The sequence below is a fragment of the Notolepis coatsorum genome (genome assembly GCF_963971535.1).
Source record: "Notolepis coatsorum genome assembly, chromosome: 6".
In the NCBI taxonomy this organism is placed as follows: Eukaryota; Metazoa; Chordata; class Actinopteri; order Aulopiformes; family Paralepididae; genus Notolepis; species Notolepis coatsorum.
This window is the reverse complement of record NC_140170.1, coordinates 116,062,838-116,089,414: the sequence shown is the minus strand read 5'-3', so window position 1 is coordinate 116,089,414 and position 26,577 is coordinate 116,062,838. Positions and strand designations below refer to the sequence as shown.

At 41.1% G+C, this 26,577-nt stretch overlaps 2 protein-coding genes across 3 annotated transcripts in view; one reads left to right on the top strand and one right to left on the bottom strand.

The window, feature by feature from the left end:
* Positions 1–2,037: 2,037 nt before the first annotated feature.
* Positions 2,038–26,577, bottom strand: part of ergic3 (ERGIC and golgi 3) — a 31,129-nt gene continuing 6,589 nt past the window's right edge. The window contains exons 3-14 of one of the 2 annotated variants that reach the window (XR_014619811.1): positions 23,432–23,519; positions 22,725–22,844; positions 21,919–22,015; positions 21,171–21,336; positions 20,728–20,785; positions 16,470–16,501; positions 15,970–16,066; positions 12,000–12,064; positions 11,658–11,794; positions 11,163–11,217; positions 6,501–6,604; positions 2,038–5,870 (exon numbers count right to left, since the gene is read on the bottom strand). Coding sequence is in view for 1 of the 2 variants with exons in the window: in XM_084316738.1 (XP_084172864.1) it covers positions 11,178–11,217; positions 11,658–11,794; positions 12,000–12,064; positions 15,970–16,066; positions 16,470–16,501; positions 20,728–20,785; positions 21,171–21,336; positions 21,919–22,015; positions 22,725–22,844; positions 23,432–23,519 (900 nt within the window). In the remaining variant the exon portion in view is untranslated. Of the gene's footprint in view, positions 6,605–11,162; positions 11,218–11,657; positions 11,795–11,999; positions 12,065–15,969; positions 16,067–16,469; positions 16,502–20,727; positions 20,786–21,170; positions 21,337–21,918; positions 22,016–22,724; positions 22,845–23,431; positions 23,520–26,577 lie in introns of both variants that reach the window. The other variant, XM_084316738.1, reaches the window with a different exon arrangement.
* Positions 12,979–15,538, top strand: romo1 (reactive oxygen species modulator 1). Its single transcript, XM_084316739.1, has 3 exons — positions 12,979–13,114; positions 14,096–14,226; positions 15,294–15,538. The coding sequence occupies exons 2-3, from the start codon at positions 14,096–14,098 to the stop codon at positions 15,400–15,402; spliced, it is 240 nt and encodes a 79-aa protein (XP_084172865.1). The 5' UTR covers positions 12,979–13,114; the 3' UTR covers positions 15,403–15,538.

Below are 26,577 nucleotides of genomic sequence, written 5' to 3'. Positions count from 1 at the left end.
TCTTTTGGAATATTGTAGCCATATCCACAGAGAGACTCCAGGCCTCATTAAAAATATAGCTTTTACCACCTTTTCCAATTGAGCTAGACATCTGTGTGACAAGACAGTGCAGGAGGTGGGACCAGCTCTTCTCTTGTGGGACCAGCTTTTCTCTTGTGGGGCACAGTATTTGGATGCTGAAATGAGGTGGTATTTCCCCCCCTGCTATAGGGTTAGTCTGCTTCTCGCCAGTTCTGTTATGCTTTGCCCGCTTCATCTCAAGTGTTCCTTTATTATTTGCCCTTGGGGAAATGCAGGTGTCATAGCAGCATGGGGAGGGGGGAGAGGAGGTACCGGCAGAAAAGACAACAATAGAAATAGAAATAGCCATAATAATGATGATAATAATAATAATCAAGTAGAACATAGTAAAAATTATGGAATGGCAGAATTCAATCAATAATCATAATAGTATACATGACGGGGCGGCTAAGTGGCGCAGTGGGCAAGGCACTCGCCACTAACGCAGGAGACGCTGGGTTCGAGCCCAGCTCTCGGCGTTGCTTCGGGCTTGGCTGGTCGTTCATACTAATACAATTGGCAGTATTAGGGGGTGGGAAAGCCGGTGGGTGGGGATCGGACGTTGTGGACAGCGACTCCTACAGGTCGGTTGGTGCGCCTGTACAGCAGAATCAGGAAGCAACGGGGGCAGCGTGAGCCTCCCACGCGTTACTCCTCGCCGCTGAGAGATCGCGCTGTGCAGGTGAAAAGATGCGACAGCTGCCTCCTCGTGTACCGGAGGGGACTCGTGATGCAAGGCTTGGTCCACATTGCAGCCGACCAGTGGGAGGCATAGTCTAGCAACGTTCGAGACAGGGGAGGGTAGAATTGGATAATACGAAATTGGGATGGGAGAAAAATTGAAAATGGGGAGAAAAAGTAGATAAAAAAAGTAAAAATAGTATACATGGTATATATCGTAGTAGCACACTGCACCAGAGTCTGTGCAGTGTTTAGTATTAAGAGTCAGACAGTCCTAACAGCTGTTAGTTCTCCAACTATTGGCAGCAGTCAATTTTAGTGACACATATGCAACCAGGAACCAGCAAGCCTGGTGCCAGAGTATATCAACTGAAGGGCAAGTCACCTCAATAGCAGTTCATTTAGCACAAAGATGTCATTGAAACCAAATATAAACAGTAGCCTACAGCACTGACCGTCATAGGTCAGTAGGTTAGTCACATGGATACCCCAACAGAGAATACAGTCTCCAGTAAGTCTTCACTGTGAAACACACTTGCCCTAAGGATACAGTGTATAACAGGACACTGTTCACTAAAGGCTGTGCCACGTGGGACATATTTTCCAATAACTGTAACAAACAGTATTCAATATATTTCACTGGTTGTTGATACAATGACTGTTCTATATGTTAGATATCTATGAAAGCATTATTTATTTGCTTGCAACTCATTCAATAGAAGACGATCCATAAAGCACTCAAAATTGTTTTTACTCAATGAGACAACTGCTCACAAAGAACACCTGGCATTGTCCACCTGTGCAACACTTCAGGCAGGAAGTGATCAACGAAACATCCCTCTTCACAGGTCATCAAATCACCATCCCCGTTTAATAGGTGACTTGTCAACAATCACCCATCCCAGCTGAAACTTAATTTTTCCGTCCCGTCATCCGTCTGTACTTGTAACTCCATGTCGGTCCACCACTACATGTCTGTCTGGTTATTCATCTGTTGTTTATTTAGCTTCACGGAAGGGGGTGGCATGTTATTCACTAGCATAAACATACCACTTAGCCGACTACACTTGCATTACAAGTGTGTGTGTGGGGGGGGGGGGGGTATAGTGACTTCCCCACTGTTAGTAAATAACTAAATATAAATATCAATAAACATAAACAACAACAGAAAAAGTGATTTGCTTGTGAATCAGTGGCCGAGTCAGGAGTCATGAGTTCAGATTTCAAGGCAGGTTTTGGAGTTGGGAGTCATTCACCACTTCAGTGACAAATAAAGTACACAGTGAAAGCTAGTGTATCGAACATTTATTTTCATCATTTTAAAAACAGTTTGAAGACAATCAAAATATAAATACATTTCTCTCACACAAAACAGGCCGTCCACAGCGTCAGATTACACACAAACTCACATCTCCCCTGCACATGCATACAGACACACACACGTGTGCATATCAACATTGTCATTCATATGTACACAGTCACACAAACAAGCACACGCACACACACAAACAGAACCCTATACCCAGACTTAGATCTCAAAGGTGCAACAATCAACGAAGCAGAACAGAACCACCAGAAACAGTATCAAACTGCATCATCCAAGCAAGCAATGTGATAACTCAACCTTCTCTCTCTCTCTCGCACGCACACACACACACACGCCAGGGCGGTTCAATTCGCTTTCAATTCAATCAACTCAAAATGTAAATAACGACTGCAATTGATTTGTAAATAAGAAACCAAAGCAATCCGTCTCAATTACAAAAAGGTTGGCATTCGTGACAAAAATATATAAATAAAAGTAAAAACTGAATTTAGGAGAAAATCCACTTCCCGAAATAACTCAATTTAAAGTAAAACTGAACACAGCCGTGACACGCATACACACACACACACACAAAACAATCACCCAACTCATATCCTGATAGATCACAATCATCTTGCTGAAGATGAACTGAACTAAGCTTGAAGCAGTGGTTCCCAATTTGGGATTAATATGTCAGATTCTCTCAAATATCTTTAGAACATTAAGTCATTTGAGCCAGCACAGTTCAGTTGAGCTCAGACACATAGTTTGACATAGCACATACTGGTTGATAGATTTAGCCTCATGTTGGGAGAGGGTGAAATTGTAATATGAAAAGAAAGGTTCACAATGATGAAAAATATATATATATACAAATTAAAAGAAAAATGATAGTAATAATCTAATCTGGTTAAAGACTCTTAAGGAAATAGTATTTCAGTGACTTGATTGGGTGCGTCTGATATAATGCGAGTTGACAGGTGGGAGGGAGAACGAGGAGAGGACATTGATGTCACAGGAACCCAGAGCTGGGAGTACAGATTATCAGGTGTGGATAACAAAATGATCAAAACATCATCGACAAAAACGATGTACAGTGATCATGGGTCGGGAATGGGGACCAGAATTCTAGTTGGACCGCATGCTGGTCCTGTAGAGCAATTGGTCCCATGACGGCCCCTGAATAGTTTACTTTCACCATATTATGTATAAACCTCAGGTACAACCTACTTTGTGTGACAAAGATGTCAGTCCCTAAACGATAGTTTTTTTCTCTTGAGACGTTCATTTAGCAAAAGAAAGAAAAAGAAAATGTAATCTTAGGTTTGTAAAAATCACAACGTTCCGGAAACAATGACTCATTAAGAAAACTGAACATTTCCTGGGATGTGGTTTGGATAGAAAGCAGCAGGACATAACGGGAAAACACAAATGGAAAAGCCTGCATATATTGCTCACTAGCAATGAGAACTGAAACTAGCAACAACAACAACAAAAAAACATCCCAGCATTTGCCATCATGTAAAAGTGTGAATGGTACATACAAGACTATGACAACTCTGGGCAGCACAGCATACTGTTGAGAGGGCAGGTGGCCATCCTGGTTGGAGGTGCCGTCAAAATAAAGTTTTATTTCTATTGGGGGGGGATTTTCTTGAAAGCTTTTTTCTTTCTTCCTGGGAGAACACTGGTATATAGTATAATCTCTATCTTGGAATGTCACATTATTAGCATCATTAAAAGGACTTCAGATCATAATTGTACCGTGTCCAATCCGTCCGTCTTGACTCACACAGGATGTACAAGGCAGCCAGAAATACACGGGGGAAGATCCCAAAACACGCATTAACAAACAGGCTTCAGTCAAATGTGTCATGAGTCAAGTCTGAATAAACAGTAGACATTTCTGAGTAATTTTGTGCTTTTGAAGTTCCTGTTTGAGCATCTGAGCTGCTCAAAACCAGACTGGGGGAGTTTGGACAGGATGTACTACAGGGTCGTGCTGCTTCTCCTTTCTTACATTTAGGAGGTGCCATCTACAAATATCCGGCAGTGGCCTTCAATATTATCATGGTGAGAAATCAAACATTCTAAAAAGTCTACAGGCAAATACATCGAAGTCACTTATGCCTCATACAAACTGGTTCCCAAAAGACCATTAAGTCCTTTCGAAGTGTTTTTAGAAACTATTGAAAGGCTTTAACCACAGAAAACTGTTTTTCATCTTCTCCATCTTGGCATCAAGGCTCACATATACAATTCCAACCAAAGAGAATAAACTCTGTTTATGTAGCTATACTGTCAAATTCCTTAGGGCATTCGTTTTTCTATTTGGTAACTTTTGAAGAAAGATTAATATTGATAACAATTCTCAATTCATACTAAGGCAGCATTGTTATGAACATTCCAATAATCAGCGTTGTATGGTATTCTACCATGTGCACAGTCACTCCAAAGTTACAAAAATCACTAAATAACACTGTTTTCAAAACAAATGTGTATGAAGCCTTAGTAACTGCCACAGAGCAGAACCAACACGTCGGTCACTGAAAACCGAATACCTATGGCTCTGGCCCTACTCAATTGAGCCTTGAACTTCTCAATTGAGCCTAATTTCAGAAGTCATACATGTTATTCCCTTGAGCAACTCTCTCTCGAGTGCTAAAACTCAAACGTGTGATGTCATCAAGTATAAAGTCTGAAGCTGGTCCATAGACAATGGATTAGGAAATCTTTTATAGATGATACTGAGAGAATGTTCCGAGTTCATTTTCTGTTTCAGAACGGAGATCACTACTATAGAATAAAGCTCATTTGGATATAAAAAAAAAAGAAAATAAACTTTCTGTGGCTCCACAAAATCAAGTCCCCCATTCATTGTCAATGGAGAAGCTCCAGACTTTATACTTGATGACATCACACTCTTACTTCTCTGGTTTCTAACTGGGAGAGAGTAGCTCATATTCACACATATAGATTGAACTGTCTTAGGCCACATCACATATTCAGATGTGCAATTTATTTTCTACTTAAGAAAAGTTGCCAAAACATTGTCATAGTTGCTCTATTCATTGCCAATGTATCATCACATCTTGTGGATGGGTGACAGCAACATGTCCAATAGTATATCACTGTAACCAATTCAGTCACTCCAACAGCTAACAGTGCGTTTAGAAAGTGATTAAAGAATAACTTGTTTTCGGAATAAGTGGAGGATACAACTGATTTAGATGTCCTGACAACCTTGAAAGGAATACCTTGACATTTTGAATAGTAGTCTGTTATATTTCTATACTACAGTAGGCACTGCAGGGGAAAATGTCTGTATTGGCCCTTCAGTTAACTGAAAAACAACTCGTTAACATTCCTCAATCAAATAAACTGCTTCTTCTAGCCGCATGCTAAACTGACAAAAATAACAAACTACATTTTAAATAGTCATGGTATCCTTTTTAATGAAATAATAAACCAAGGTGGTAAATAAAAGCACAACATAAGGACTGTTTGGAAGATGGAAGGAAGGAAGCCAGAGATATTCAAATCGCTGGGAGATAGAACTGTGTTACCGTCTCTCTAATGTCTTCCATTGGAGCGAGGACTATACATTATCAGGCCGCCCTCCCTCCCACATAATATATACACCTTGCTCTGAAGAGGAAGTAGGTTTGAGTCAGTTTGATTTGAATTTCCCTTTTTCTTTTTATAATATTCTCTTCTATCTTCTTTCCTTTCTTTTTCTCTTCTCATCATCTGTTCTCGAGTCAATCTCAGAAGTCTTTCGTTGACTTCTAGCCCTGATTCTCTTCCATTTCCAAAAGAAGCGCTGCAGAGGAAATTATCACCCAGAATTACTGAAAAGTCCTTCAGAGTAGGAGTGTTGTTCTACAACCACATTTGCCTTTTAGATTCACAATGAAATAAGCTGTTGCCAGTTGAAAACCTCATATCTCATTAAGTAAGCATTTCAGGAATGAAGAATTCTTATTCTTCAAATAAGACCCATGCATATTTCTATGTGCAATATGTGCACTGAATGGCTTTTATTGGCTGTAGGGCCATAGAACTTAGCCAGCACATAAAGGACAACATACTATTTCAGTTTATTGTAGATCAGCACTTCTGACCTGAAAAGCTTTAAAATTTAAACACTGCCCCCAAACATCCCTCTTTAACCCCTTCAGGTTTCCTTTATCTTGGAATTATCTTTCGGTTATAGCAGAGAGAGGGAGGAAAGGAGTGGGCAGAAGGAAAGACTTTTCTGAATCGCCCTCCGTTTTCTCTGTCTCTCTAAGGGAGAGGACCACAGGAAACACCTTCATGAATCTGTTCTCCACGATTCCAAACTCCATTCTCTCTCCACCACTTTCTTTTGCTGTGTCTGTGTGTGTGTGTGTGTGTGTGTGTGTGTGTGTGTGTGTGTGTGTGTGTGTGTGTGTGTGTGTGTGTCTTGCACCATTGAGGCCAGTAGGAGGCGCCGTTAGGAGGCTTTCCCCAGCTCTATCTTCTTCTGAATGGCCTTGGCGGAGTGGTAGATGAGTGAGTCGATCAGACCAGCCACTGCAGAAGAGAGAAGAGAGGATTATAGAATCCATTAGAGTAGAGGCCATTGACCATATTCACAAGGTGGCCATTTTGCTCTTATGTCATGCTCAGGTTGGGTTCCTTTCCATCCTGTTCCCACCTTCTGAAATGTCAGCTCAGAACTATCCCAACTACGAAACATACGATGCATTATAAACTAAAGTAATGCATAAGCTAGGAACATGTTTATTGGCCACTTCTCAAAGACTGAACCCCAAGAAGATACCGGAGCACAACATTCACTTTAATACGTTATTAAGATGTTGGACCATAGGCACTGCATAGCTGTCTGTACATGTTATGGCTAGTTCAGTTAGTTCAGCTTATTCCAGCCATAGCCAACACATGACAGTACACGTAAAATAACAAGGCTATTGATATAGACTATTTATATAATAACCTGCTGCTATGTCATACTTACTGAAATAATAACACATACGTTCTGTCATTGAGGAGTTCTATGATTTTGAAAATATATATATTTCAATAATTGTTTTCCAAATTCCGTACATGCTCTCTACCCAGTTTCTCATTCTATGGTGGACAGCTTTTGGAGCAATGAGTTGCCAACATCAGCAAAGAAAATTGTGACACCAAAAAGCGACTCACAGTTGAGCTCACAGCATTTTGCCAGTATGTACATAATACAGAATTCAGATGGGACGCCCCTTCCTTAACACTTTGGATGCCACGGACGACATAACACGTGTTATCAGCCCGCCCCCTGAATGCCCACGACGACAAATATCATATTTTATCAACCGAGTCTACCGTTGGGAAACCAGCCCCATCAGGAGCTCAGATGTGAAAAAAGTGCCCCCTATCGTCTCCCAGATGGTAATGCACCCTTTTGGAATGGACTCAATGAAAATGGATGAGAAAAAAAAATCCGGAATCCACATTTTACTTCTCACGCATGTACCCCGAGCCAATCGGATTCATTGTGGAGCATCAGAACAGCGTGTAATATGTGTTTACAGTATGTAGCATTGGATCAATAAAAGGATAGATTTTTGGAATGGCGATCAGGAATTGGAATAATCTTTTTGGATACCATCTGATCTCAGGTAAGGAATCTATTTTACCAGTCTTAGGATAATCAGACCTGTTTTCACGGAGATATAAGCTTTTCCCCTATGTGCGATATGGCTGTTTGGCTATGCGAGCGATCAGGAAATATATCAGATCAGATATCAGATCGCCTATATAGCGTGCATACGTACACATATACTATCGATAATCTAGCGTTTATTTGAAAACGATTCATAAATAGGCCGAAAAATTTGAACGTTTTTTGTGTATTCTAGAATATTGTAGTGCTACGAGACGGGAGTCTGAGGCGATGTCCTGAAGTCGAAGGTAACTCCTTTAATATTAATCAGCACAACTACAAGATACAATACATTACTAGAAAGCTAACAGAATGCTGGAACTGCCACCGCATAAATAGGAATGTTAGAGGTTCTAGAAGGTTCTACTATGACATCATCACCAACGTTCCAGCATGTGCTACTATGACATCATCACGAACGTTCCAGAATGATCGGGCAGTACTAAGGTTCTAGAATGTTCTGCCATGACATCATCACAAACGTTCCAGAATGTTCGGGCGGAACTAATGTTCTAGAATGTTCCTAACAATAGTTCTGTGGATGAATTATGTACCATTTACAATCACTACAATATTCCGTTTATTATGGAATATTTTTATTTTCCTTGAAAACGAGGGCTTTTCAAGATGCTATAAAACGGAAATGAACCGATAAAAAAACAATCCGCTTCGACAATGTTGACTGGAAAATTAGTCATTGATAGATTAGACACATAGCCATAATTTAAAACATAGATTAGGCGATATTAACGCCAACATTGAAGTGGATGATGGGCATTCAAGGGGGTAAAAAGGAAAACACGACCGGCTCTGAAAGTGTTAACTCTTTCAGTGCCACACCTGGTTTTCCGTTTTACCGCTTGAATGCCACCATCGGCGCCAATGTTAACGTTAATATCGCCTAATCTATGTTTTAAATTATGGCTATGTGTCTAATCTGCCCATCGCATTATCAAAGACTATTTTCCAGTCAGTGCTGTGAAGGCAGATTGTTTTTTTATCGCGTCGTTTCCGTTTCAGAGCAGTTAGAAAAGCCCCCGTTTTGATATAAAAAACAGCTCATTCTGGAGCATTCTATGAAAATCGTCTTTTAGTGGAATATTCCACAACGTTGATATTCGTCTGCCTTTTTATGAATCGTTTTCAAATAAACGCTAGATGATCAATATTATACGTGCACGCAAGCACATTACGGCCGCGCACTGATAATCGCTCCGTTGATTTCCTCACAGACTTTTACAGTGAAACCGAAAGAAGACATTTCACAAAACAGCTTATAACTTCATCAAACTTACTCCGATTATCCTACCACTGATAACATAGAGTCCTTACCTGACATCAGATGGTATCCAACTGGTATATTCCAATTCCTGATCACCATTCGAAAAAATCGATACGTGTATGGATCCAACGCGACACTGTAGATCTCCATGATCCGCGGGGATCTGAGGCTCCAGAATGAACTGTGGTAACCCCGGCTGGATCAGTGAACTGGAAAATGTGGAGTACCGGATTTTTTTCCCCATTCATTTTCATTGAGTCCATTCCAAAATCACTTATGTCATCTGGGAGACGACAGGGGGCGCTTTTTTCCACAGTGATCACCGGCGCAGCTCGGCTATACTCGGGTAGGCTCGGGTGATGCAATAATTTTTCAGATCGCAAAAAAATAATAATAATAATAATTCCGAGAAATCTCGTGAGTGGCACGCAACCACCTATAAAAAAACCAGAGAAATCTCGTGAGTGGCACTGAAAGAGTTAAAGGATCAATAGGCTGCCAAGAATTTTTGGCAACATTTTAAATGTCTTATTATATCTCGAGTCGACAGTAATTGATAGTTCTAAAAAATATATATATATATATAAAAGAAGACGTTTGACACCGAAATGAAAAAATAGTTTGTCCTTCTGGTAAGGTATGACAGAACGACATCCAATCAAACAAACAACCAAGTTAAATGATTGAAATGAGCGAGCCGTCTAACAAACCCTCTAGTGACCTGCCTGCTTGTTATCCGCCAGTGCTCAGCCAGTGCCTATTGTCTTCACTTCAACCAATCAGAGGAAGGTGTTTCACAGCACATACACCTGATCAATGCAACACTGCACTCTGCATCTGCTTGCCAAATATCCAGTGCACATTCAGGGCACAGTCAGTAACGTCCTGGTGGTGGATGAATATCAGACAACAGCTTGCATGCCTACCATGCACCATCGCAATGCCTGTCCAGAGTCTGGTGAACATACAAAAGTAGGCAATTTAACAGAGGAATCAAGACGTGTGTTACAGGCTTGTGAAAACTAAATATGGCTAAAAGACCACACACACTTTACAACTCTTCCTTCCGGTGAGGCTGCAGTAGCTTTGGATCATTCCTACATTCTGACTGAGTCTCCCAGAAAATTAAAACGCAAGCTGGTCAATTCTGAACAGTGAACACAGACTAGCAGCATGCTGCGAGCAACTGAAGCTTGAAAAGCAACAACACAAAGTCTCAAAAAGTAAGATTGGCAACTTGCAGGATGTCATAAGATGATTTACAAAACAGGGATTTAATTTCAGATAGCTGTGCAAATGTTCTGGCAGATTAACTTGGTGGGGTAGCAAAGACGTCATTACAGAAAGTACAGATGCGGCAAAAGAATCACTCTGAGAGCTTGCGTTCCTTTGCCGTGACTCTTCAACCTCACTCACCAAAAGCTCGTAAATATGTAAGGAAAAGCTTTCAGCTGTCTTCGCCACATCCTCACACACTTAGCTCACGGTACAGTGCAGTCTCTGCAAAGGTCTAGGTTTAACAGGGTCTACATTCACTCCAGTCTCATGTCCAAGGTGCGTCTGGAGAGATGCCAACCCGATGAAGATCAACAAAGATTGCAAGTTTTGTCAACAACACCATGAGAGCTTTTGTAACAGATCTTGGGCGGGCACACCAGTACCGGACAGTCTTTGCCTGATAGGAGTGCATGATTTCACACCCCCTGGAAATTACATTTTCCTGAACAGCCATAGCCTGAGGAGGATATGTTGTTGAAGATGTTCCACATTGGCCCTCACACCCTACAACTGCTACCCCTCAACATCATTATGTTGTGTATATAACTCTTCACAGCATTCCTCAATTGCAATATTTAAGGCACAACAAGAAGATATGCTGTCCACCACCACACTTAGAGGATCAAGAAAATAGGGCAGGCTTGAGATAGGTCAATTGGCAATAGAGAGTGGCAAAATAGACATTTATTTTTATGAAAATGTTGTGAGATTATTGCTTTAAGGTTATAGCAGAAAACCAGTGCGGTATCAGTGCAGCAAGCAAGTAAAAAGTGGGACTTGTATTGATGTTGTATGACGGCTCTGTAGGGACTTATTTGACATATAATTTAATCTCATCGTAGAAGGGTAGACAATAAACCAACCTGTAAATACACCTCCTATAATAGCACACACCCTGTTAAGAAATGTGTGAATGATCTAGAGAGAGAGAGAGAGAGAGAGAGAGAGAGAGAGAGGAGAGAGAGAGAGAGAGAGAGAGAGAGAGAGAGAGAGAGAGAGAGAGAGAGAGAGAGAGAGAGAGAGAGAGAGAGAGAGAGAGAGAGAGAGAGAGAGAGAGAAGAGAGAGAGAGAGAGAGAGAGAGAGAGAGAGAGAGAGAGAGAGAGAGAGAGAGAGAGAGAGAGAGAGAGAGAGAGAGAGAGAGAGAGAGAGAGAGAGAGAGAGAGAGAGAGAGAGAGAGAGAGAGAGAGAGAGAGAGAAAACAAGTCAGTCAGACAACCTTAAACAAGCCATTGTTCTAAATTTGCCGAATTTCCCTCAGGATTGTTAAAGGATTTCTATTCTATTCTAAACAGGATTTTTAATAGAGATGTTGGATCAACTCAGAATGCACGTTCCGTTTTTATTTCGCTTTACCTACCTGTGTTTCTCTGTGAATTTTACCATCATGGGTGACAGCTCATACAAAACAAACACTCCCGGTAACCCTTGGTCCCCTATTAGACCATTAGCCACTTTCTCATGCCTGGTCACTGAGAATTGGTTGGTTTTTACTACCTGGAAGAAAACGCAAAACAAAGCATTATTTTAGTGACATACCATGTTTGCAAATCTTTTAAATATTATAAAGCATTATGGTTAAATTCTCTGTCTGTTGTTTCCCAGTGAGACCAATGGAATGTCCCCTCTTCAACACCTCCTCGCATGGTCGCACTTGTAGAAAGTAAACAGTAAAAAGATGTGAAAGGGACTTCACACTCACCTCTCCATCTGTTTTCACATAGATCGTAGGGACTATTTTCACAAAATACTGGTACATCATTGATGCTGGAGGGAAGAAAAATATGTTTTAGCATTTGACTATAAATTACAAAAGTTAGTCTAAGAAAATACCTGTACATGACTAAAAACGTGATAACTATAACATAATTTATTTGCACATTATATTAGTGACAGACAATACTGTGATTGTTTAGATTGTAAAATTTATTATATAATATGTTATTATTTAAGGAACATTTTTAATTGAGGTTTAATGTTATTATTATTGTTCACCATGTATCTGATGGCCATCTGTATTATATTTGTTCTCTTTTTCTTGATGCAATGCACAGTAAAGAGGGGAGGATTTCACTAAAATGTGACACATTAACTCTGAATCTGAGTCACTTCTCAATTAAACACAGAGGTGCCCTACTCTGGAATACACACATACATCATCTTCTTCTCTCAATCATTTCAAACATAGATTGGGGGTCAGCCTGATGAATCAAGCCATCTAATCAACTTGCCTCCACCATGATGTAGCCCTACTCTGCATACTCATTCACACACCCACGTATGTTGTTTTTATTCTTGTTTTGGATTGAATTAGCAATATTACATTTATCTCACTTATTTATGTTTTTTTTTATATAAAACAAAACAAATACATAGAATACACAGGATTGGGTGAAAATATATTAAAAGTAGTGGTACAGCAGGTGAACAGTTGAATTCCAATTGACCAAATAGCACCCAGTCAAGGGCACGACGTATGCCAGGGAGAGCAAACCAACTTGCTCACAAAACTATAGAAACATTCAGTGCAGATAAATTGTGCTTTCTAAACACCCAGCTGTTCACTGAGACAAGTCCCAATGATGACAGGGACATGAAAGGTCCTACCAAACAAAACCACAAAGGGGCGCTATAGTTTTTTAATATTACCCTTTTCTCCGCTCTCCTCGGCCTACAACATCTGCTACAACTTCCTCTCTCAAGTAATGGAGGCGTGCTAGAAAGACATTTACAGCAGCCCACTGCTCTCAAATACACACAAAACGTCAACTTCGAAATAGATTTTTTTTTTAAACTCTCGTCACCTAACAATCTAAGGTAAGGCGCCCTTAGACCCACACGTGGTGCTGTGTTCGGGGAATACACGGCTGTCATGCACATGTATCTAACATCTCAAGGCCAGGCATAGGTTACAGTTTAGCCAGCTAGCGCGCTAATCTAAGTTAGCAAGAACGCAACAACTGCGGTGTCTCCAAGAGGACAAAGTGCACGAGTGACACACGGCGACACGATCGTTTTTTTGTATGTCCCAACGTGTGTAAAGCTTGGAAAATATTGTGGCCGTCATGTAGCTTGTCATGTTAACGTTAGCTAAATTAGCTGCTAAACTAAACCCGCGGCGTTAGCCAAGCTGACTGGTTAGCCTAGCTGAATGGTAACGCTAGCTAGTGAAGCAACAACACGCCCGAGGATAAGATACAGTGATGCTTTCAAAGCAGACCACCTCGAGTTCTTGCATGACGTTATTAATGCATCACAGTTGACATCTAGCCGTGTCTCTCCGTAACTGTGACCGTTATGTGGACCAGGGTGCCTAGCTTGCTTCCCATCTTGTGTGTCAGCAGTTACCTGCGACGGTGCTGGCAGGTCGTTTGGGGCAGTTAGTTCTCAAACGTTTTAATGTCAAGGACCCCCACATTTATACGTAATTGGTCAAGGACCCCATTTGATAAGATTGTCATGATTTAATCCAGAATTCTATACTGTAGGTGGAGGGATAACTGAGGAGAATAGTCATTATTATACACTCTCACTGTACTGACTTCTACTAGTGAATAATATATTAGTGAAGTTAATGAATATTCCTCATTTAGCTGGGGACCCCACTTTGAGAACCACTGGTCTAGGGTACACGCTGACTAGGACCTAGTCTTGCTGCAACGCATACATCATCCCCTTCAATCATTCCCACTTGTACTGTCCTCTCCTGCAGATGCCACTGACAGTAATTCTGTAAGGCCAGCCTTTTTTTACAATGCTGTGTTTAATTGTCTGCTCCTCTCCTCCCCTCCCCTGTAGATGCCCGTGGCAGTAGGTCCATATGGCCAGACTCAGCCCAGCTGTTTCGACAGGGTCAAGATGGGCTTCATGATGGGGTTTGCAGTAGGGATGGCTGCTGGGGCCATGTTCGGAACCTTCTCCTGTCTAAGGTAATTTCAGCCTTGCCCTTTACTCTTTCTTCCCTCTACAAGCACAATTCGTTTGGCTGGGAGTCTGGGACCAGTGCAAGTGTTTTGATGTAAATGTTTAAACGGGACAGAAATAAATCTCAATACATGTCAAATTTAACTGGCATTCCATGGTGCTGGTCCAACACCAGCCCTTTGAGTTGCTCGGCTGAATCTTCTAGTTGTCAAGCTAAAACGGGCATAGGTTGAGTTCTGGTGGTTCTGAAATGAAAAATCTGTTATAATTCTCATGATTTTGCTTTGCTAGTCACAAGGATGGTGTCTACTCGCACAAAGAGTGCATAGTGCATACACAATCTATTCATTTATTACGCTAGCCTTACAAGCCACACGAAATCCCACAAGTTAATCACAGGTCTCACAAGGCTATTCCAACTGAGTCACAATTAAGGATCATCGATTTGTCAAATTATATTAAAATATATATATTTTCCCTTGTTTTTACAGAGACCTACACTGTGTAGTGTATTAAGAGGGGACACTATTAACTGTTACACCGCCAGGTAGCATAGCAGTCTGTTAACAGCTGGGAGAAAAGAAAGTTGAAGAAAAAGACTGGAGATGTTACATGGTAGCAACATTCTGTATGTTTGCTGTGTTGGTTCACTAATAATTCCCAGTGACATCGAATAACAATTTAGTGAGTTTCGTCCATCCCTGGTCACAATGGGCCCAGCGGTGCTGGAACCTTTAATGTGACCCCCTCCTTATAAATGACTGACATTAATACTGTAGCTATTTTATACACTATGTAACCTCTTTTTGGGACCCCTAATACCATGGGCGCCGTTGCAACCCCCCCCCCTCATACTGAAAACTGATGTTCAGGTTGTTCACAGGTTGTTTGATTTTAATTGTTAACTTAACTTGTAATTTTCTGTGATAGTTTGAAGGAATGCTTAAAAAAAAAAATCACATAACAATCTGAATGTAGAAAAATCACAACAGTCCTCCTTCATTCCCTCACTGCAAAACACAATTTCTTAGCCATAGCTTTAACTTTTAATTCATCCCCCCCTCTCCTTCAGGGTCGGTATGCGGGGCAGGGAGTTGATGGGAGGTGTAGGGAAGACCATGATGCAGAGTGGAGGAACGTTTGGTACCTTCATGTCCATCGGCATGGGAATCCGCTGCTGAGTAGTAGGAGCAGCGCCTCCTTCTCTACACAACATAACTATGGGACTTTTATAATAACTGCTACACTGTCTGTCTGCTCATGTCACCTTCTGTATTGGGGATCTACATTAGTCAATAAAGTTTCTGGTTTAAAATGGTTGGTAAATCTGATATTGTGTTTGTGGGGGGGGGTTCAAGTATGGTTGTCGTAGGCAAGGGGTCATGGTTGCCAAAAGATGATGCACTCCGTGGAGGCAAACCCCACAAGGTGAATTAAGTGCATTACTCTTCGATAACGGCACACCTTGTGTTGTATTATCCCTTACTTATTCTATAATGGAAACGGAACTACAGTATTACCTCAACATTCTGTTTGAGCACAAATGTATGTTCGGGGGTGGTGACACCATTGTGGTCCAGCTTTGAAAATATGAATTTATGACCGTTTAATGTGAACACATCTTTGCAAGCGTATACAATCGTTGCAAACACATTTCTTGGGCAAGTCGATGGCTAAATGATGGCTAGTCGCATAGAAACACTCAGCTGGTTAATACCTCAGAATCTGTACCATGAGAGGAGACAAACCTTGTGGAGCCATGATGTCTGTGTCATCCAGAGGGTTGACTATGCCAGGGTAGTCTTTACCAAACGACAGGTGCTTTATATGATGGGTCATATTGATCTGAAGGACACACGCACAGTATGGATTAACCAGAGAAAGCTAGTCTATCAGTGTCATCTCTCAAGTCTTAAAGTAATTGTCTTTCCACTGGATATCATATAGACTATTATACTGGCACATGCAGTGAAAAATATATTCAAACCATAATGAGTCCCGATTGTGTGTGTACCATAATGTTTAGTTAATTTGACCATCTTGTGTCACCGCATTGTGACAAAAAAAAAAAAAAGTCTGATTTCAGTTAAAGCCATGGTATTTTCAATATACAGATATTTTAAGACATTTGCCTCCTAAACCCTTTTTCAAATCCACTATACTGACATTGATCAATTGGTACTGCATGATGGAGAATTCAGATAGAAGACCAGACATGCCAGGTCAGAGATTCTGTGTTGCTACTTACATTGTCCAGGCCAAAACTCTGTAGATCATGAACTGAAAATGAAAACGGACAACATTATAGACTGACATTTCAGTTTTATCTGCTATTGTGGAAAAAATTAAATTTGTTTTGAGATGTGATTTTCTCTTTATCATAACGTAGGATTGTTGACACCAAAGCACTCAGAAATGTGATTGAATTTGTATTGATTATTCACGATCGATGAAGCCAACAGAAAGCAGTTATTCAGATCACTGTTAGTAGCTCTTATTCTGTCTCTCCTCTTGTAGTTTAGGATGGGATTTGAATGTTAGTATCTTATTTTCAACAGAGACTTGTAACTACTAACTTTAATGTTCTTCATTAAAACCAACACTAACTACACATTGGCAAGTTACGGTCAGGTTAGCAACAATGCTAAGCTGGAGCGGTTCTGGTGGAGCTTTAGGATAAATGTATCACATTCACATCACACCTCACCACACACAATGTGGCAAGCTGCCTGACAGAAAACCAGTCAAATTAAAAATATCAAGTCACCCCAAGTTATTATAACATGTAGGGGTTCCGCTCTGGATAAAGCATCACCCAACCCTAATGTTAATGCCCGTGTCTTTTTAGGGACAGAGTCAATTACCAGTCCATCTAGCAAACTAACTACTAGGCCATGAAGGGGTTCAGTAGGAGCAGACCAGATGGGTGCTGCTCTAGTACTTGTGGTGTGTGTAATCTATCTTCGAGAACATTTTCACAAGTAAACAATTTCAACAACCCACGGTGTCAAGGAAGGAAAATCAAATGCTCCTCAAGGTTTTCCCCTGCTGTGGAGGGGGATGGAGGTGGGTGTTTTATAAGATAAAAGAAAAGGAAAACTACAAAAAATATGAACTTACTTTCCACAGCATGCACTGCAGAAAGAAGAGAGAAGAGACACTATGATTCATGTAGACAAAAAGCCATAATGTATTACTGTTTGCTAAGGGCTATTATGGTGGGTATAAATGGGGTAAGGATAGTATTTATACAAACAAAAATATAAACAGGTTTTGGTATCACAATAAGGGTGAGGCTTATCAAATTAAGGCAATCAAAGGATTAAGAAATTCTGCAGCCAAATTCTGACTCACTAGCGATTCTCATCTCTTGTTTCTGCCACTATGCAGTCATGTCTGGCTACAAGTCAAAACCCTTCACTCCATTCCTCTCATCTCCTCAAAGTGCAACAGGGTTCAGGGTTTCCATACATGGATGGCACAAATGGAAATTCTTTGACAATATTTTAAGAGACAAAAAGAGAATATCCTACGAACCTGCGTGTCATTATCAGTACCAGGTGGCATTGGAATATTCATTATTCACTGTAGGCCTGCGGTACTGCAGTGTTTCCCCTGTATTTAATTTAATAGTAGTGAGCCACCAATGACCACTCTTAGACTTTATAGTAAAAGTATCCAAATGAGAACCATTTCAATGCTAGAACCAGTCCTTGTACCAAAACGGATTAAACCACAAACCAACGTTACTCCACCACCACTGCCACGGAAGGCTACAGAGGAAAGACTGCAGTCAGTCAACGGAAATGTAATCCTTAACACTAACAAAACAGAAGAAAACCTGCTTGCAGAGTCTAATGCCTGAGCTACGACGTTGCCCCTGAGCAGCCACCCTTCTTCCCCTCATGAATTCATCCTTATCCAAGATCAGCCATCTAAGGGGAACCTAGCGACTACAAGGAAGAGATAGCAGAAGATAAAATGACCACTGTTGTAGCAACAGAAAGGAGTTGCCATGCAAAAAGAGAAAGCACATGGGTTATCTGAGATGCAAGGCATGCAGAAGGGAAAGATAAGCATAATGTCTTTTATTGTCATGCATAAAACTCATATCCACAAATTGATTCATCAAACCATAACAGTCAACAGTCTCTACCGTGTAAAACCTTTTTCATTAACCCGGGACCATATCAAAATCAACCACTACTGAATACTTGGGAGATATGAGGTTTTTATGCAGTATATAGTCAAGAGTCTTTTTTGCTGTTTTCATCTATTAAAAGCTGTCAGTTTGCTCTTTTGTCTTGTAACAGCAAAAAATACTAACTTATGCTGCGTTCATAGGAATTCTGGTAGACAACAAACGGGATACAATACAAGAGCAGGACGGTACAATCAGGTGAGTCTGGAACACCGGAAAATGTAACGTTATGGCATTGCCATCAAATTTTTTTATATTTTAAACCTTTCCACCACAACTAGTATCGCTAGGATTTTATCGATATCCATACCACTGTATCCACACTGCTTATCGATACAGACAATTTTCAATACTCTTATGTAATTTTGTGGGTGCAAAAAAAGACATGTGGAAATAATTTACAGTAATTTCATTACCTACTTTGGGCAAAAAGATTGAACTAGTTTTGTGGATAAAATGTCATAGTGTTTACTTAGAAAGGACTTGATGGGGCCAGGGGTTAGGGCTATTTCAGTTAAATCAGGAACCAGTGCCAAATAGCACCGGTTCTCGCTACCCAAGAAAACATTTTAGATTTGGACAATGAGAAGCTAATCATTTTGGTCAAACACCACCAATAATTATATGATTAGAGCTTGAAATCTTGTATAAAGGAGGAGAATACTAGGAAATATATGGAACATTTGTTGAACTAGTGTTAGTACTAGAGAACTAGCTTGCTCAAAGAGCAAACGTCCCAAACTAATAGTTTGCTTGCAATAACATCGCTACAACATACTGTCCTGTTTTTATAAAAAAAAAAAAAATCCTGTGCATTTCCAAAAAGTTCCGTCTCTGCCAGATCATCTACCGTATCCCATGTGAACGCAACATGAGGCTTTTGGGTGTATGTCGCCTCTGTGATGTCTCGAACCATACATGGAGGAAGCAGTTAGTATATGTGCAGGCTGCCACTAGATTATCCACCCAAGTTGAATTAACACTTGTCAAGACCTGAATGTTGTCAAGTTAAACACAGTATATTATAGGAGTTATGTTGGTTTTATTGAATGTATACTGGTTCCTAAGTTGACAACAGGTTGAAGAAACATAAAGAGGAAGTGATGGAAGGCTGACTGACTGAATGACCACCTAGCTACATGAATGAATGCTTAGATTGATTGCAGGATGACTCTCACAACTAGAGCTGCCCTCGACTAAAGGTTTTCCTAGTCGACTAATAGTCGTTAGTTCAAACCATTAGTCGACTAATAGTCGTTCATTCAAGCCATTAGTCGACTAGTCTTTGCATGTTAATTATATAAATGTAATATTATTATTTTTTATATAGTTTTGGGGCATCATAAAATGGTTTGAATTCCAGGCCTGAGAAAGATTGATATAACGGGGTTCCCACAGACATTGCTAAATGAAATTCAAGGACTTTTAAGTACTTTTCCAAGCACTATTTTTAAGGATGTCACTCGAAGGACACAATTCACTTTTAAATGCTGTCTTTTTAAGCATCTTGGCCTGCTTGCCAGCTAGAGCATCACACACGAAGAAATGAGGAAAAGCAGTTGAAGCTTGCAAGACAGCGACTCGTCAGATTTGATTAAAACAGAAATATTTTAAAAAGGATTTCTTGATTCAGACCAATTTGATCACGGATGAACAAAACATTCAATGTGAATGGTTGATTTTAATTTCAATTACTTTTTAAGCACCTTGCAAAAAAATTGGGCTGTTTAAGGAATTCCAGGCCTCAACTTTTTTTGGTAAAAAATCAAGCACTTTAAGCACTTCAAGGACCTTGTGCGAACCCTGATATAAGTAACATTGTTAACACTGTGCTACATTACAGGGAAATACAAACTGTAAGCAAAAGTGGTAATGATTCTGAATGTGCCGGAACAACCAGCAAGGAGGCTATCTAACATTAGAGTGAATGTTTGCACCTTCTTGGGGTCCTTCACCCCCCTCTAAATGATCCCACACTCTTAATAACTGCAGGGACCAGCCGTGTAAATGCGAATGTTTGTCCCTGACTGACTTGAGTGTCGCCACTTCCTGTGTCCGTCGTTTCAAAATAAAAGCCCTCTAGTGTTTCATACAGGGTCCAGCCATATACTAGGTTTTGACCTCATTTTGACCTCATTGAGTTCTTTTTTTCCTGTGACCAACCGAACTATGTCGACTAAGACTCTGAGTCAACTAACATTTGGTAGACTATTAGGGGACAGCCCTACTTACACAACCAACTAAATTAATGGATGGATGGATATGAGCAAAAAAATATTCATCAGTAGGTCATAGCATGTCTTACCATGGACATGGGACTGTTGAAAGCTCTTTCCTGGAGCAAAGTGGAAATTTCCTGCCACCTGATACAACAGATACAGACAGATTATGTTTCATTCATTCAGAACACGCAGGCAGAAAGCATGGGCCCAGGTAGCGCAGAGCAACACTTTGACATGATGAATTCTAGTGTTTTCTTTACCGTGCTACATCCTTCAGCTACCTTAGGAACGGAGCTTCCTTAACTGAAACCAATTAGTAACATTAGCCACAAGCTTATGGTTGACCTGTTAATTCTACTTAAGGACACTGGCAATGCTGAACCCCATGTTTTGACTTATCAATGTGTCAAAACTAAAATGACGTTTGCCACACCGCCTAGAAATGTAAGACAAAAATTACAAGATTTGGAGATATCCCTTTGACACACATACCCAGTAAAAGTAAAACTATTTATAAAAAACCTACCTTATTGACTTCCAGGAAGCCGTAGACCTGACACCCTTCATTCTTCTGCTCCTGCATCTTCTGGCTGAAGCCCTCTCTCTTACATTGCTCTATGGTGTCTGCATTCTTGAACGCCCAGCCGCGACGCCGGTATGCCTCCCGCACATCATCACAGGTGTTACAGCACCTACACACCACACACACCACAAGGGGTCAATAAACAGGTTATAGAGGCGGCTGGGTAGCACAGCGGACTAAGCGCCTGCCTACCACCGCAGAGACACTGGTATCGAATCCAGCTGTCAGCGGTACCTCCGGCTTGGTCGGTCGTCCATACTAACACGATTGGCAGTGTTAGCGGGTGGGAAGCCGGTGGGGTGTGTATCCTGGTCATTGTAAAACAGCGACTCCTACAGGTCGGTCGGGGCGCCTGCTCAGCGAGGAAGGGATCTGGGGGAAGTAGTGTGAGCCTCCCACGCGTTACGCTGCCCCAGTGAGAGTCCTCGCTGTCAGGTGAAAAGAAGCGGCTGGCTGACTCCACATGTATCGGAGGGGACATGTGATAGTCTTCAACCCTCCCTAGACCGGCAAGTGGGGGGAAAATGCGCGCAACGACCAGTAAGGGAGGGAAGGGAATTGGCACAACGACTAAATTGGGATGGGAGAGAAATACAGAAAAAGGGGGAGAAAAAGTCGATAAAAATAAATAAATAAACAGGTTATAGGATGTGCAAATAAGTTGGGATAGGAGTGAGAGATGGTCTCTTACTTGAGGTCCTCAGTTTCAGCTCCATAGCAGCTCTCACATCTTTCAGGATCCAGTTTACTGGGGTCAAAGGTCTCACCCTCTTCATCATTACCCAACTCTGGACAGGAGAACGCCAATCATTAAAAAGGATGGATGGATCAGGGATGAAGATTGGCAAATGGGACATAATCAATGGGTCTCATTTAGTAACATTTCCGTATGTGAAGAAGGTTGAGAATTGATCAAATACTGTCCCAGAATTTAACACAAAATAAGCATGCAAGTGGAAATGAGTTTGAGTGTATATTTGTATGAATTATATATTTGGTCTGTTACCATGTTAGCTTGCTGCAGTCAGCTCAGGTTAAAGCCAAGGTCTGTTACAGTGTTAGCTTGCTGCAGTCAGCTCAGGTTAAAGCCAAGGTCTGTTACAGTGTTAGCTTGCTGCAGTCAGGTCAGGTTAAAGGTCTGTTACTGTGTCAGCTTTTGCTGCCCTATGCGCCAGCCGGCGTAATGGGGATAAGTAAGTAACTAACTGTGTAAGCTTGCTGCAGTCAGGTCAGGTTAAAGGTCTGTTACCGTGTTAGCTTGCTGCAGTCAGGTTAAAGGTCTGTTACCGTGTTAGCTTGCTGCAGTCAGGTTAAAGGTCTGTTACCGTGTTAGCTTGCTGCAGTCAGGTCAGGTTAAAGGTCTGTTACCGTGTTAGCTTGCTGCAGTCAGGTCAGGTTAAAGGTCTGTTACCGTGTTAGCTTGCTGCAGTCAGGTCAGGTTAAAGGTCTGTTACTGTGTTAGCTTGCTGCAGTCAGGTCAGGTTAAATGTCTGTTACCGTGTTTCTCTGCCTCTGAAGTGACAGGTTTCCCATCTTTGTCCAGTCTGTGTTTAAACAGGTTGTGCTCCACATCCAGCTGCTGCTCGCCAGCCACATCCATGGCATCAATGCTAAGATCTAAGAGAATTAACTGATATTAAATCAAGCCAGCTCTTTGAATTGAGAGAAAGGGAGAGCACTATGATGCCCCCTTCCTTACAATGCACTATGAACGGTTTGGATTGGTCCATAGACTACGACAAATTGATAAAGATAAAGCAAACTGAAAGAAATGCCAACATGTTGTATGCTCCACAGAAAACGAAGAGGAAGGGAAAAAAGAAAAAATCAACATGACAACAGTACATAGTCGTCAAGACAATATACAATCTTCCACTCTCACCTGCTACACTTAAACTGTTTCCATGGTAACATTAAACAACCTGCTAGATAGAGATTGCGCAGGATAACTTATTTTAGGTGGTATTAGAAAGTAAATAGACCATGCTTATGGTTGATAATTAACAACTGAATATATTAGTAATAGGCATGCGTTTGTCACTGGCATTCCAATCTTAAACACAGCTTCGGTGCCAAAATGACCATGGACCATATTTGCACATTGGTGGCCATGTAAGAAATCCCAACCCGAGCATGAGATACTGTAAAAGCTGCTGTGTGAACATGGTCCACTATAACTGCTGTGGTACTACTACTGTACTTACAGGCACAGGGCATGTGAGGGAAGGTGACGTCTATGTTGATTTTCAGTTTGTCTCCTCGTGACGTGTCCACATAGAGCTCAGGGTGGACCTGTAAGGACGAGAAGCCATACACACGATGAAGACTGAACACATGACTCACAAAACAACTCCACATATCCCTCCTTGTTATTACGCAATGTGTGCCCCCCCCCCCCCCTTGCACACATGCATTTCTTCAGAGAGATCAATGTGCCAGGTCGACTGCGGTGCCCCAGGAATGGTTTGTGGTTTAATGTCTTGCTCAAGGGCTCCATATGTACCGTAATTCCTCTAATAGTAACCGGGTCTCAAATACAAGCCGGGTCTCTATTAATGGCCGGGTGCGCTCTTGAGCTAAGCAATTATAAGCCGGCCTACTAATACAAGCCGGGTTACTAATATACTGAGCTGCATACTGAGCTAGTTACTTGATTTCACTTTGAAAACGTTGAAATTACCAGTGACCACCTGTAATTGCACTGTTTACTATTTCATACAGTACTTGGTTTCAATAAATGAACCCAGTACATTTTACTGTGTTCAAACTGACACAAAATGTTGATTTATTCATTATGATCCGTTTGAAAATTTGAAATATAGGCCTCCCTCTTATACATGCCTCCTCCTAATACAAGCCTGGTACCCGCTACAGTTGAAACAAATACAAGCCGGAATTACGGTATTACTGTCCGTTTTATTGTAGCCATTTATCAAATATATTTTTCCTCCCTTCATTTTATTCAACCCATTTTGTCCAATTACACCCAAATTCCAATTCATGCATCATATCTACAAATGCCAACAGATATAGGATAAAAAGCTGAAGTTTAACTTGAACATACTATGAGCCTGGATAGTGTTATACATAGAAATTACTTTCAAACTCGTCAGATTGAATGGAACCCCAGAGTGTTTACCCCTGTGGTGCGGTTTGTTTGGGTTGGTGTGAACACCGGAATCAAACTCTGATCCACACCAAACAACCACACTCTGGTCCGCCTATTTGAGGTGGTCTCACTCTGCTTCCAAGTGAACCCTGGAGTGGTTCGTTTGAGGTATGAAAACAATTGGACCAAAAGCAATCTTGCATTTAATGAAGCTGATTGGACAGTATTTGGTAACATTTCCACGTACATTTCCAAATGTGTGATTTTTCATCATAATAAGGTTATTATTTTTGCTTCTGGTAAGTTCAGAATAGCCAAATAATGTTATGTTGTGATACTAAACAAATACCTTGCATGCACAATTCAGGAGACAGTAGCCTAGACTGCAGTGCATAATTGATCACTGACTGTGAATTTGGAAAAAGTATAGTATTTCATAACATTTGTGCAACAAGACACCGTGGGTATTTTTGTTACCTTCCCATATGTTTATTAAAGTGAACTGAACACGTACTTTCTACCCAGACTGGAAGTGGAGAGTGTAGGTCACACTCTCAATTCTGTGAATCCATACATGATGGAGACAGCCAGGACAATTTAGTCAACAGCATTATGGTCAAAACAGCACATTTTGTTATCTGGTTTGCAAATCCCTGTGCGACATTACTGCCTTAGACTCAGCATTGGGGCAGAAGTAGCCTAGAGACTTGGGGCAGAGGTAGCCTAGAGCCTTGGGGCGCAGGTAGCCTAGAGCAGTGGTTCCCAAAGTCGGGGTTGCGACCCAAAGGTGGGCCGCGAGCAGCCACGGGAGGGCCGCGAGATGATTTAAAAAAAAAAAAAAAAAAGAAAAAAAAAAGGGAGCTGCAGTAGCTCACCGCGTACCTCGAACGCTATTTCGGCGTCGGGGACAACCGTGCTCGTCACGGATCTGGGGTAGCGAGTTCGACTCCCGGACAAGCCGTAACTTTCTCAGAGTGTCTTTCCCCCCATCTGTACCCCCATTCAACCTGTTTCTGTCGGTCATACTTGACCAGAGAAAAAGCGATAAACGCAAAAAGAACCAGCGGAATGGTCAAAGTTTATATATATAAAAAAAAAAAAAAAGGGGGGGGGGGGGGGTTTCTCTCAGGCCACTGAATTTAGAAGCAGGCCAGGACAGTGTTTCTAGTTGTATTCTAAAATTATATTCTATTGTATTCTAAAATGTGACTATATGGTTTTATATTAACTTAATAAATAAACAAAAACGAAAAATCTACTTATTTCAACGAACATTTCAAACTAAATAACAGATTATGCACATAAAACGCTGAAAACAACCGAAGCAACAATAGTATTTTAATGAGGCTATTATTATTATCATTATTATTTTGCAACAAGTTAGCCCTCTCATAAATAGCACATATAAATGAATAACTAACTTGAACTAACTTAATAGGATTGAAGTGATATTTGGCATAAAAAATCGGTCGCCTGGCAAAAAAAAGAAAAAAAAGCCTGACGATGTGCATTGGGCCGCGGCTCTCTGACGCCTTATTTTCTGGGTCCCGGCCTGAAAAGTTTGGGAACCCCTGGCCTAGAGCAGGGGTTCTCAAACTTTTTTATACCACGACCCCATTTTATTTAGGAATTTTTTTGGCGACCCCACACTTAACCCTTTCACTGCCACACGACAGAAGGTTAGCCCTTTACTATCACACAACCGACGGCGATGCTCCATCATTAGCATCATTAGCTCCGCATCGCCATCGGTTGTGTGATAGTAAAGGGCTAACCTTCTGTATTGTCACAGTGAAAGGGTTAACCGGCTGTCGTGTGGCAGTGAAAGGGTTAATGTATCAAAATAAGTAATATCAAAATAAAAGCACACGTTGTTTCGAAAAATGTATTACAGCACTATGTTATCAATGAAATGAATGAATATTATCAACAAAAGCAATGGAATTGTTTCTGTATACACATTTATAAAACTAGGCATATTTAGCCAAAATGTTGCCAGAACATGAAAAGAAAATGCGCTCACGTGCGCTTTGGCAGAGATCCGCTTCTACTCTGAAAATCCGCCCTCACAGAGATATGTTGATGCGAAGGGGACACGCTTTATCAGCGCAGCATTACACAACACTGGGTACTCGTTCCGGACTGATATCCAGAACTTTGCGAGGGCCTGTCCAGTGAACTTGACTTTCAGTAGCTCGTCACACGAAAGATCATTGGGGGCCTCCTGCATTCTGTTCCTAC